Source organism: Chiloscyllium punctatum, chromosome 8 (genome assembly GCF_047496795.1).
Source record: "Chiloscyllium punctatum isolate Juve2018m chromosome 8, sChiPun1.3, whole genome shotgun sequence".
NCBI classification, from domain to species: Eukaryota; Metazoa; Chordata; class Chondrichthyes; order Orectolobiformes; family Hemiscylliidae; genus Chiloscyllium; species Chiloscyllium punctatum.
The window spans coordinates 88,008,785-88,021,268 of record NC_092746.1 but is presented as its reverse complement, the minus strand read 5'-3'; the positions used below and the strand labels follow the sequence as shown (position 1 = coordinate 88,021,268).

The following is a 12,484-nucleotide window of genomic DNA, read 5'->3' as shown; positions in this document are numbered from 1 at the left end:
GGGAGTCTATTCAGTTATCAGACCCTCTTGGTGCCTCCAAACAAACATAAATAGTTTCCTGCCTAAGTAGAAAAGTTTTTGTTTCTTACAACTGCAAAGAAATTTCAAGAAAAGTCAATTTTCCAATGTTTTGCTTCTTGTTATGAAAAGACTGTACAGATATTATGCAGAACATTTGTGTCGATTTATTGATGATTTTATGAATAAAATACATTTTTGAAATTTCAAAAAAACCCCACTACATCAAAAGCCTTGGACCTTATGTGTTGAGGAAACACTTTCATAGATTAGATTCCCTACGGTATTGAAACAGGCCATTTGCCCCAACAAGTCCACACCGACCCTCTGAAGAGTAACCCATCCAGACCCATTTCCCTGTGACAAATGCACCTAATGCTATGGGCAAGTGAAAATGACCAATTCACCTGACCTGGACATCTTTGTGATTGTGGGAGGAAACTGGAGCACCAAGAGGAAATGCACGCAGACATGGGGAGAATGTGCAAATTCCACACAGTCACCAGAGATGGTAATTAAATCTGGATCCCTGGCACTCTGAGGCAGCAGTGCTAACCACTGAGCCACCATGCCGCCCATGTGGGCTGCAGAGGTTCAAGAAGAAGGATGCTACAGCCTTCTGAAGGGCATCTAAGGGTGAACAAGAAAGGGCTTGCTATCAACAGCTGTCCCCTGACAATCAGCTTTTAAAATTTGCTTTGGCATTGTCAAGGCTGGTGCCAAACACTCAGAAAATGGCTCTTGGGTCTGGTGCACAGAAAAATCAAAGAATAATATTGAATACATGAACAAAGGAGGTTATGATGGAGCTGTATATAATGATAGTTAGACATTAGCTGAAGTATTCTGTGCCACACTGTGGAAGGATGCGAGAACACTAAGGAGAATGCAAAGGCGATTTGCTAGGAGGTTGCTTGGGCTGGAACAACTCAGTTATGAAGAGAGACTAGACAGGCTGGGATTGTTTTCTTTAGAGCAAAGGAGGCTGAGGAGGAACTTGAGTGGAAACTGAAGTAGTATCTGGGTGAGCACTTGAAATGCCATTGCATACAAGGCTAAGGGCCGAATGCTGGAAAATATGTTTAGAATAAATAGATGCTTGATGACTGACACGGACGAATGGGCAGAAGGTCTCTCTCCAGGCTGCGAAACTATGATCCTGAATACCTAATGGTTTCAGTTCATCACCAGGTTTGCATCCATTTTAACCCTATCATTGCTATTAAATGAAAGCAGCAATATCACAGGAGTAAGTAGCTCTAGAGTTTTCTTGAACTTCCACCAAAGTGTGAAGATTGGCGAAAAGTCAACAAAAACATTGCAGACTGTCATTTGCACCATTCCTTTAGCATGTCTGCCAGTCTTCCACCTGATAGTATGAAGTCCCATGAACTTACAGGCCTCATATTATAACAACTACGGCATTGTGTTAATTTACAACTTTAAACCAAAGAATCGTTCATGTGACTGATGATCTTCTCAGCATGTATTAACTGCTATTAGGTTTTTGGAAGGAAATCAAATCTGATGACCTGAATGATTTAAGAATTTGTGTGCAAGCATTCTTTCTTGCGTTTGTCAGTGAAATGATTGGGGACAGACATAAAGTGTTGAATCTGAGCTAGATGACAAGCAGATTTAGTTACAGATTGATTATCCTCCTCCAGGACACATATTGGTTATAGTAAGCAATATTCTATTGAATGATATTTACTAGGTGCAGTGAGAAGTTCACAGTGATAAATGCTGGGCGCGATGAGAGATATCCTGCTTCAAGATATGTGCTGCGTATGCTGAAAGATACCCTGCTCAACCCATATAAATTGGGAGCAGTGAGAGCTATCTTGTTCCAGGATATATTCTGGGTACATTGTGAGATATAATGCTCAGTAATAACATATATTGGGTACAATGAGAGTTATCCTGCACAATAATGTGCACTGGGTGCAGCATGAAATATCCTGCTCAATGTAGATTTAGGTTTGGATTGATATACCCAGCTTTTATCATTTTTTGGGGGAAAAGGATCATGATGTCAGATATAATAATGAGTCAGATATAGAGGTGTTGAGCATATCTAGTTTTTATACTCGTCTGAAAAATGAGCAATAATGTCACAGTAGCAGGCCTCGAAATGGTAATTCAACATCACATCAAATTCAGAATGCAGAAAACAAAGAGCTGGCAGGATAGAAATCTGCCACAACTTGTACTAACAACTTGAAGCCACGTTGAAAAAATTCAGAACAGACAAGACAAGTTTATAAGAACTCACAAACATAGTTTGTTTCTTTTAAACAACTAACAGAAATATTAAGGAATTGTTGGCAAACTTTCCCAATAGTGAGATGTAAAAATAAAATAATAATATCATGTTTTTAAAATTATCTTGATAAATCTATTTGCTTTGCATTTTTGTTGAAATGACACAAGGATATTTTACTTGAAGCAATCCAGAAACGCCCAAACATCTTCGATAATCTTTGAATCAAGTGGTATATTAAAATTGAATATGTAAAAGCAACAGAATTATTTGTTAAAAAGAAGTTGTGAGGTAACTGTTACATACATCTGATGTTAAAGTAGCAAAAGTAGCTCCTAAACAGTTGGGAGGTCATGTTGCGGCTGTACAGGACATTGGTTAGTCCACAGTTGGAATATTGTGTGCAATTCTGGTCTCCTTCCTATCAGAAAGATGTTGTGAAACTTGAAAGGGTTCAGAAAAGAATTACAAGGATGTTGCCAGAGTTGGAGGATCTGAGCTACAGGGAGAGGCTGAACAGGCTGGGGCTGTTTTCCCTGGAGCGTCGGAGGCTGAGGGGTGACCTTATAGAGGTTTACAAAATTACGAGGGGCATGGATAGGGTAAATAGGCAAAGTCTTTTCCCTGGGGTCGGGATGCCCAGAACTAGAGGGCATAGGTTTAGGGTGAGAGGGAAAGGATATAAAAGATGCAACGTTTTCACACAGAGGGTGGTACATATATGGAATGAGCTGCCAGAGGAAGTGGTGGAAGCTGGTACAATTGCAACATTTAAGAGGCATTTGGATGGGTATATGAATAGGAAGGATTTGGAGGGATATGGGCCGGGTACTGGCAGGTGGGACTAGATTGGGTTGGGATATCTGGTCGGCATGGACGGGTTAGACCGAAGGGTTTGTTTCCATGCTGTACATCTCTATGACACTATCACTCTGCTTCCCACCCAATGCAAAAAGTAATCATTTTTGGATAAAAAAGGCATCTCTTTACTAATTCAGCCAGTTCTGGGATTAGCTTGTGGTTAGTGTGTGTGGGCTTTCACTTTCAAAGCAGAATGAAAACATCCTGAAAAATAATTTCTCTCCTAGTGGAATCTTAATGCCCCACTAATCAATGTTGTCATTTTATTGAGGCTGATCTTTTGCTTGCTAAAAGTTGCTTATTTGAATGCACAACCAACCTGTGTCAGCAGATCCATCTCTCCAAGGAGATTACTGAACATGGCATCTATGTCATCATTGGCGTTACCTCCTCCGAACTCCATCTGTAGAAGTACAAAAGAAACAATTGAGACAAAAATCAATAATTGATGTTAAAACTCTGTTTGGAAGATACCAGGTTTTAGTTTCTTTATGCCAAAAATAAATTTAAAACGGTGTAAACTAAACAGCATACCTTTCCTTTAATTTCAATTTTTTTTGCTTTTTCTCTTCAAGGTGTCAAATTTTTCTAGGCCGTAGTTCCACGGGAAATAAAACAGTCCCTATGTTACTCTGTCAAAGCAGCCATTTTTCATTTGAACCCTGATGGTGATGAGGTTATTTATACATAGACAAATGATTGCAGAGTTTGATTCTAACTTTGCTCAGTGGGTCAACACACTCCAGTATGAATTGAGGACAGTGGTCAGTCAGGGAAATCCTGACTAAATTCTCCTCTTCCTAGAGTAGGAATGCTGATGTCAGTTAGTTCCCAATCTGCTGCTGTGGCTGGGATCAGCTAACTGAGCAATGACCAGAAACTGATCTGGGAATTTCCTCCTCACTGTCACATTCTATGGTAGATTTACTTCCTGAACTTCATGTCTGTGCACACAGTGATTCAAAAAGAATAAAATGACGTATTTTTGATACATAATAGGGAACCAAATGAAGAATTTTGACATACGGCTGTTCAAGAGGTTAAAGTCTAACTATTTCTTGCTGTATAGCATATGCTGAGGTTGACCATGAGTCATAAGATGAAAAGGTGAGTTATGGGACACTGAAGATGCTTAAACTTATAATTTCTGTTAATTAAGCAAGCTACTGCAAACCAGAACAAGCAAGACCTTCTACTGAGCTATTATTATGTGGATCCCTTGCTTACTAAAGGGGTCAAGTCCATATTGCATCATATTTATTAAAGCAAGATAATATACAGGGAAATAAAAATGATATAAAATAAAATTGTTGCTATGAGATCTTGGTATGAGCAGCAACAGAAGATCTAATAGTCACTTAGCCAACGTATTTCAAACTATAATACTATTTTTAGTGTTATCCTTATTGAAATAGTGCATATAACTTGGTACAGCACTGATAACTCCCTGTTAAAGGTAATAGAAAAAAATCCCTCAGCTCCCACAAGTAAGTTCCATTATGTATAGTTGCAGAATTTGCAACCAGAAGTGATGGAAGGAATTTTCATTGCACACTGCTGAGCTTCTTTTATTGCTACAGAGTGCTGCCTGATTTTGTGAGTAGCAATTTCTTCACCTGCTGACTCGACTGAATATTATCCAGTTTTATTAGTATGGGATTGGAAAATGTCTCAAATCAATCAGGCTGTTAAATCACTTGATGATAAGTAGGCATTTGAAATCATATCGATATGTTTGTTATTGAGTTCAAGGTTGCAATCTGGAGTTCAAATTAAGTTTAGAATACACTCAGTTTTGTTTCTGTAACATGATGTCATCTCAAGCTCAAAATCCGTTTGTAATTCACTCCAAGCATGCTATTTAAATCCTGGACTATTTTGGCTAAGTAACAATTTTGTCAGATTTCATGGTTGGTTTTTCTCTGTGAAGTCAAGTGCAATTTTTCACCATATCGTCCCAAATTCACTTCATTAACTACATACCAGGCTCCATTGGCAACCCTCTTACATAGAAACATAGAAGATAGGAGCAGGGCTAGGCTCCTCTGTTCAATATGGTCACAGCTGATCATAAAGCTCAATACTTTGTGTCCGATGCTAGTCCAATTGTATCATCTCATTATAGCCAGAAGAACTCACCTGTCAACAGTTGTCCTTGAAAGGACTGGCATCCCTTTTGCCATCTTTCAAACACCATTGCTCACGAGGAGGAGCACTGGCATTCTGAAGCTGTTCTGCCTGGTATGTCATCATTTCCCCAGACATGGCAGGCGAGGTAAAATTGATGCCAAGGACCTGGAGGTGGTGGTGCATGGGGTGGTGAAGAGGATGGAAGTCCACTTCCCCAGGACTTGCAGCAGGGGCCACACCATCAGACTCTGCCAGCCTTGGCAGGGATTACCACTGGGTCAGTGTGGATTCCATAGTGTGGAGTATGAAGAAAATCAATGGTCTTTTCCACTCCACCAATGTCAATGCCACCAACTTTTTTCTATTACTTTAGACTTACTCAATCCTGTGTCTAGTTACCCCTCCTCCAAGACTTCCGTTTCCCCAGCCCCCAATGCCTCATCTTCACTATGGACATCCAATCCTTCTTCACCTCCATCCGCCATGACCAAGGCCTCCAAGCCCTCCGTTTCTTCCTCTCCTGACATCCCCAACAGTACCCTTCCACTGACACACTCATTCGTTCGGCTGATCTGGTCCTCACCCTCAACAATTTCTCCTTTGAATCCTTCCACTTCCTCCAGACCAAAGGGGTAGCCATGGGCACCCATATGGGCCCCAGCTATGCCTGTCTCTTTGTTGGCTACGTAGAACAGTCCATCTTCCGTAGTTACAATGACATCACTCCCCACCTCTTCCTCCGCTACATTGATGACTGCATTGGCGCCACCTTGTGTTCCCATGAGAAGGTTGAGCACTTCATCAACTTCACCAACACATTCCACCCTGACCTTAAATTTACCTGGTTCTGGATTAGTGGTGCTGGAAGAGCACAGCAGTTCAGGCAGCATCCAAGGAGTTTTGAAATCAATGTTTCGGGCAAAAGCCCTTCATCTGGACCATCTCTGACACCTCCCTCCCCTTCCTGGACCTCTCCATCTCCATTAATGACGACTGACTTGACACTGACATTTTTTACAAACCCACCGACTCCCACAGCTACCTGGATTACACCTCTTCCCATCCTACCTCCTGCAAAAATGCCATCCCGTATTCCCAATTCCTCCACCCCTGTCGTATCTGCTCCCAGGAGGACTAGTTCCACCACAGAATGCACCAGATGGCCTCCTTCTTTACAGACCACAATTTCCCTTCCCACTTGGTTGAAGATGCCCTCCAACGCATCTCATCCAATCCCGCACCTCTGCCCTCAAACCCCACCCCTCCAACCGTAACAAGGACAGAACAGTCCCCGGTCCTCACCTTCCATCCTATCAACCTGCGCATAAACCGCATCATCCACCGACATTTCCGCCACCTCCAAACAGACCCCACCACCAGGGATATATTTCCCTCCCCATCCCTTTCTGCCTTCTGCAAAGACTATTCCCTCTGTGACTATCTGGTCAGGTCCCTCTCCCCCAACAACCCACCCTCCCCTCCTGGCACCTTCCCCTGCCACTGCAGGTACTGCAAAACTTGTGCCCACACCTCCTCCCTCACCACCATCCAAGGTCCCAAAGGAGCCTTCCACATCCATCAAAGTTTTATCTGCACATCCACTAATATCATTTATTGTATCCGTTGCTCCCGATGTGGTCTCCTCTGCATTGGGGAGACCGGGCGGCTCTTCATAGACCGCTTTAGGGAACATCTCCGGGACACCCACACCAATCAACCCCACCACCCCATGGCCCAACATTTCAACTCCCCCTCCCACTCTGCCGAGGACATGCAGGTCTTGGGTCTCCTCCACCGCCGCTCCCTCACCACCCGACGCCTGGAGGAAGACTACCTCATCTTCCGCCTCAGAACACTTCAACCCCCGGGCATCAATGTGGACTTCACCAGTTTCCTCATTTCCCCTCCCCCCACCTTACCCCAGTTCCTAACTCCCAGCTCAGCACCGTCCCCATGACCTGTCCTACCTGCCAATCTCCCTTCCCACCTACCTGCTCCAACCTCCCCTCTGACCTATCCCCTTCATCCCCACCCCCATCCACCCATTGTACTCTTTGCTACCTTCTCCCCACCCTCCTCTCTGACCTGTCACCTCCATCCCCACCCCCATTCACCTATTGTATGTTTTGCTACCTTCTCCCAAGCCCCAGCCCTACCCCCCATTTATCTCTCCACCCTGGAGGCTCCTTTCCTCCATTCCTGATGAAGGGCTTTTGCCCAAAACGTCGGTTTCCCTGCTCCTCAGATGCTGCCTGACCTGCTGTGCTTTTCCAACACCACTCTAATCTAGACTCTGGTTTCCAGCATCTGCAGTCCTCACTTTTGCCTCCTTACTCAACCCTGTTACTGTCCCCACCTCCCACCAAGGTTCATGCTCAACCACTCTTTTGTTGTTGCCTGCAATGTCCTCCCTCAATTATGCTTCCCTTACACACACAAACACACACACACACACACACACACACACACACACACATATAATCTTCCATTGATTAACGCTGGATACCCTGTACACGATCTGCAGTTGGGCAGAAGGGGATATGTGGAGAGGTGCCCGACATTAAGCCCCTCACCACACTATGAGGAAAGAATCCTGGTCCTTGCAGGAGGAGATTGGGAAAGCTCCTGCATGGATGCTGGGACATCCATGTGCTGCCAAACAAATCAGTACCATTCTTCATTCCAGTGCAATTATCACATTAATTGTCAATGTCATTCATTTCACACAATTAATGAGCTGTGTTGCCTACTCCACCAAATGTTGCAAGTAGGCAATCATCTGGCTGCCTCCACCGACAGATTGGCAGTTGCCATGGTGACACAGATCCAGCAGTCTCAGGGTCTGCTGAGTATGTGTGCAGACCTGCACTCCATCATCTTAGCAGCAATACCAAAGCAATAGAGATCAGGTCCACCCTGATATAACACCTCACAGGGACAGGGTGAACTTTCAAGGCCAAAGGGCTCCACTGTAGGGCAGGCTCCTCCACCCCAGTTATGGAACAGGAGACTACACCAAGAGCTAGTGGGAGAGAAAGACAAAATAAAACCTCGTGAGACCCCATTGGTGTCATATGACATTGCACTGCAAATAGAAATTCTGACATTTATTAAAACAAGTTTGGAGTGTCACCACATTTGTTTGTTTGTGCATCAGTGCAGCCCTTATTCTAAGTCTCACACTGTGAAGTTGGACATCAGTGTGCATATATGATATTGCATGGAGCAATACCTGGCCAGAAAAGCTGCTGTATTTTGTATAGGCAAAGTGAACCTCATATTTAGAAGGGTCTCTGATAACTGGGTGCACAGCCATCACCAATCTCAGTAGTCTACAATGTTTGGCCTTGCGAGGTATAAAATGGTTGCGAGGGATTGGAAGCCCATAGACGTGTGTCCTCAAAGTGAATGTGCTCATGTGGAGTGTTGTCACCTCTTCATTTGAAGACTGAGATGAGGAGGAATTCCATCTCAGAGATTTTTGAGACTTTGGAACTTTTTGCTACAGACAGCTGTTGGGGAAGGATCCTTGTGTATATTGAAGGCTGAGATAGATAGATTCTTGATCAGTAAGTGGGTTATCAGAAAAGCCCAGGAAAGTGGATGTGAGGAGTGTTTGATCAGCCATGATCCTGTTGAAGGCTGTAGCAGGCTCGAGGGGCTGAATGGCTTCCTCCTGTTCCTATTTAGTATGGTCTTATGGTCTTGATGGCTTGCAGCCCTCTCCCTGCATGTTATATACCTCCCAAGGTCTCCCACATAGGCCGAGGCACTTGCCCCGCCCACTCTTAGTGTGATTGCAGCCATTTTCTTTCCCATTACGTAGTTGTAATATCTAGGATGATGGAAGGCAACAGCAAGCACTCCTTAGAAACTAATTCCCAGGGTCCAGTTTCATGTGTCAGTGAGGCCTTAAGTAAGCAAATCCACTTTCTGGTCGTCCTTCCAAGAAACCCATAGGCTTCACACCTCCTTGGGTCTATACCCAAACCGTCTGTATGAGACTGGAGCTGCCCACCTTCCCCCATAGTATAAGAGGTGGCCATGGCTCATACAGTGTCTCTCCAACAATCCACCATTGATACACCCCCTTCTGCTCCATTTCCTCCCTTACATAGACAGTTGGCCCCACCTCTCCCTCTCAGCCTGCAACCCCCAAAACTCCCAAATGGCCATGAATAGGTTTCCCCAATCTCCATCCTGCAAGACTGGTTCCCTTCATCCTCCTGTCATTGCCCCTTACCCTGCCTTTATTGGATGGGCACAATGACTGACTGTGGCCCATGTCCAGTCAGCTACCAATGAGAATGAAATATCGGTACATCCCCACAACTGTGTTCACTCTAACCCCATGACCAGCCTCTATGAATTCACAGGGCTGACTGTGACTCATTTCCTGAACGGTCGAGCGAACAGAGCATGGTCTGTTAGCACCCTCAGCGGATAGACACCTGACTGTGGCTGAGTCCCGAGTCTAATCTCAGATGTTGTCAATGACTTAATGTGCTGAGACCCCATCATTGACAGGTACTTCCATGGACTTCACAGAGAACCACTCCCCTAAGAATCTGAGACATGGCTACCTACCTGCTGCCCATACAGTGCTTTTGCCACTTGTGCTGCTGGAACATGGTACAGATTTGAGATTGACAATGAAATGAATTGAAAAGCAAAATGTTTGCCTTTTGACTGGGAACAGCTGACCAGCAAGACAAACTGCCTGATTCTGTGACTGTGATGCCAGGCCAAGCAAGGCAGGGGTGAGCATGCAAGTAGGTGCTAAAAGATTGAACATTGAGCAAATGATTGAGCGAGGAAGCCTGAAATGCAGCCTGTTCGGATCCATGAGCTGAGTGCTTATCCCGGTGTGCACAGTGCCCTTGCAGCAGCCTCTCAATGGGAGTTGCCAGTGCATCCTGAAGTGCAGAATCATCCTGGAGATGGGTTGAATAAGTGCCACTTTGACAGGCTGGCAGGGGTTGCATGCCAATGATGTGGATGTATGTGGTTGTTCACTGGAGTGTGCCCCAAGACGTTATTGCAGGGTGGCCAAGGTGATAGGCTGGAGGAGCAAGTGGCAAGCTAAGGTTGCCAGGTAATGACTCTGATTATCATGCTGATGTCTACTTTCCTCAGAAAAATAGTGGCTTTAAGTAGAACAGGAAACTGCACATTCAGGAGATGAGACTTGTTAATTAGGCTGTTAACAAACAATAATCCCCTGGTATGCATCATGCTGCTCCCTTGTCAGAATCTCAGCTTCATGACTAGGACCCTGCTTCAAAATTCACTGAGTTGTTTCTGACATCAAGAAAGGCCGTGTCTGACTGTTCACGCAATTCTGTAAATTTCTGGCCACAGCCTGTGTCATTCAGCTCCCTATAAGATTGTTCCATAGATATATTTATATTTAACACAACTACAGTGATGACCATGAATCAAAAGTCATGTGAAACGATCAAATGTATGTCACTGAGTGCTGAATTTCACTGTTGGAGGGGAGAGGTCAGATAATTATCACTTTGTTGCTGAACAAAGAGACCTTGGAGTGCAGGTTCATAGCTCCTTGAAATTGGAGTTGCAGGTAGATAGGATAGTGAAGAAGGCATTTGGTATGCTTTCCTTTATTGGTCAGAGTATTGAGTACAGGAGTTGGGAGGCCATGCTGCGGCTGTACAGGGCATTGGTTAGGCCACTGTTGGAATATTGCATGCAATTCTGGTCTTCTTCCTATTGGAAAGATGTTGTGAAATTTGAAAGGGATCAGAAAAGATTTATAAGGGTGTTGCCAAGGTTGGAGGATTTGAGCTACAGGGAGAGGATGAATAGGCTGGGACTGTTTTCCCTGGAGTGTCTGAGGCTGAGGGATGACCTTATAGAGGTTTACAAAATTATGAGGGGCATGGATAGGGTAAATGGCAAAGTCTTTTCCCTGGGTTCGGGGAGTCCAGAAGTAGAGGGCATAGGTCTAGGGTGAGAGGGGAAAGATATAAAAGAGACCTATGGGGCAATTTTTTCACACAGAAGGTGGTATGTGTATGGAATGAGCTGCCAGAGGATGTGGTGGAGGCTGGTACAATTGCAACATTTAACAGGCATCTGGATGGTTATATAAATAGGAAGGGTTTGGAGGGATATGGGCCGGGTGCTGGCAGGTGGGACTAGATTGAGTTGGGATATCTGGTTGGCATGGATGGGTTGGACTGAAGGGTCTGTTTCCATGCTGTACATCTCTGTGACTCTATGACTCTAACGGAGAGAGTTTTTTTAAATAATTGTTTGTGCGATGTGGGTGTTTCAGGCTGGCCAACATGTATTGCCCATCCCTAGTTGCCCTTGAGAAGACGGTGGTGGCCTTCTTGAACCACCACAGTCCATCTGCTGTGGGGTGACCCCCTCAATGCCATTTGGAAGGGAATTCCAGGAATTTGACCCAGGGACAGTGAAGGAACAACAATATATTTTTCCAAGTCAGGATGGTGAGTGGCTTGGAGGGGAACTTGAAGCTGGTGGTTTACCCAAGTCTGTCCTTCTAGATGGAAATGGTTGTGGGTTTGGGAGGTGCTGCCTGAGGAGCTTTGGTGAATTCCTGCAGAGCATCTTGCAGATAGTACGCTTTGCTGTTACTGACCACTGGTGGTGGAGGGAGTGGATCCTTGTGGATGTAATGCCAATTAAGTGGCCTGCTTTGTCCTGGATGGTCTTGAGTGTTGTTGGAGCTGCACTCGTCCAGGCTACAGTGGGGGAGTATTCCATCACTCCTGTCTTGTGTCTTATAGATGGTGGACAGGGTCGACAGTGTGGCGCTGGAAAGACACTGCAGGTCAGGCAGCATCTGAAGAGCTGGAGAATCGACGTTTTGGGCATAAGTCTTTCATCAGGAGTGAGGCTTGTGGGTTGAGGGGCTGAGCGATAAATGGGAGGGGGATGGGATTGGGGGGAAGGTAGCTGAGAATGCGAAAGGCAGATGAAGTTGAGGGAGAAGGTGGTTGGTCAGAGAGGAGAGTGGAACAGATAGATGGGAAAGGTGATGGACAGGTCAAGAGGGCTGTGCCGAGTTGAGGCTTGGGACTTGGTAATGTGGGTGGACAGGAAATGAGGAAACTGGTGAAATTCACAGTGATTCCGTATGGTTGCAGAGTCCCAATGCGGAATATGAGGCATTCTTCCTCCAGGCATCAGGTGGTAAGGGTTGGATGATAAGAAGGCCCA

General features: G+C 44.9%; 1 protein-coding gene across 2 annotated transcripts in view; it reads right to left on the bottom strand.

The window, feature by feature from the left end:
• Positions 1-12,484, bottom strand: part of apbb1ip (amyloid beta (A4) precursor protein-binding, family B, member 1 interacting protein) — a 157,701-nt gene that overhangs the window by 96,969 nt on the left and 48,248 nt on the right. For both annotated transcript variants that reach the window (XM_072575987.1, XM_072575988.1), the window contains exon 2: positions 3,462-3,545. In XM_072575987.1, the coding sequence (XP_072432088.1) occupies positions 3,462-3,545 (84 nt within the window). The remainder of the gene's footprint in view (positions 1-3,461; positions 3,546-12,484) is intronic.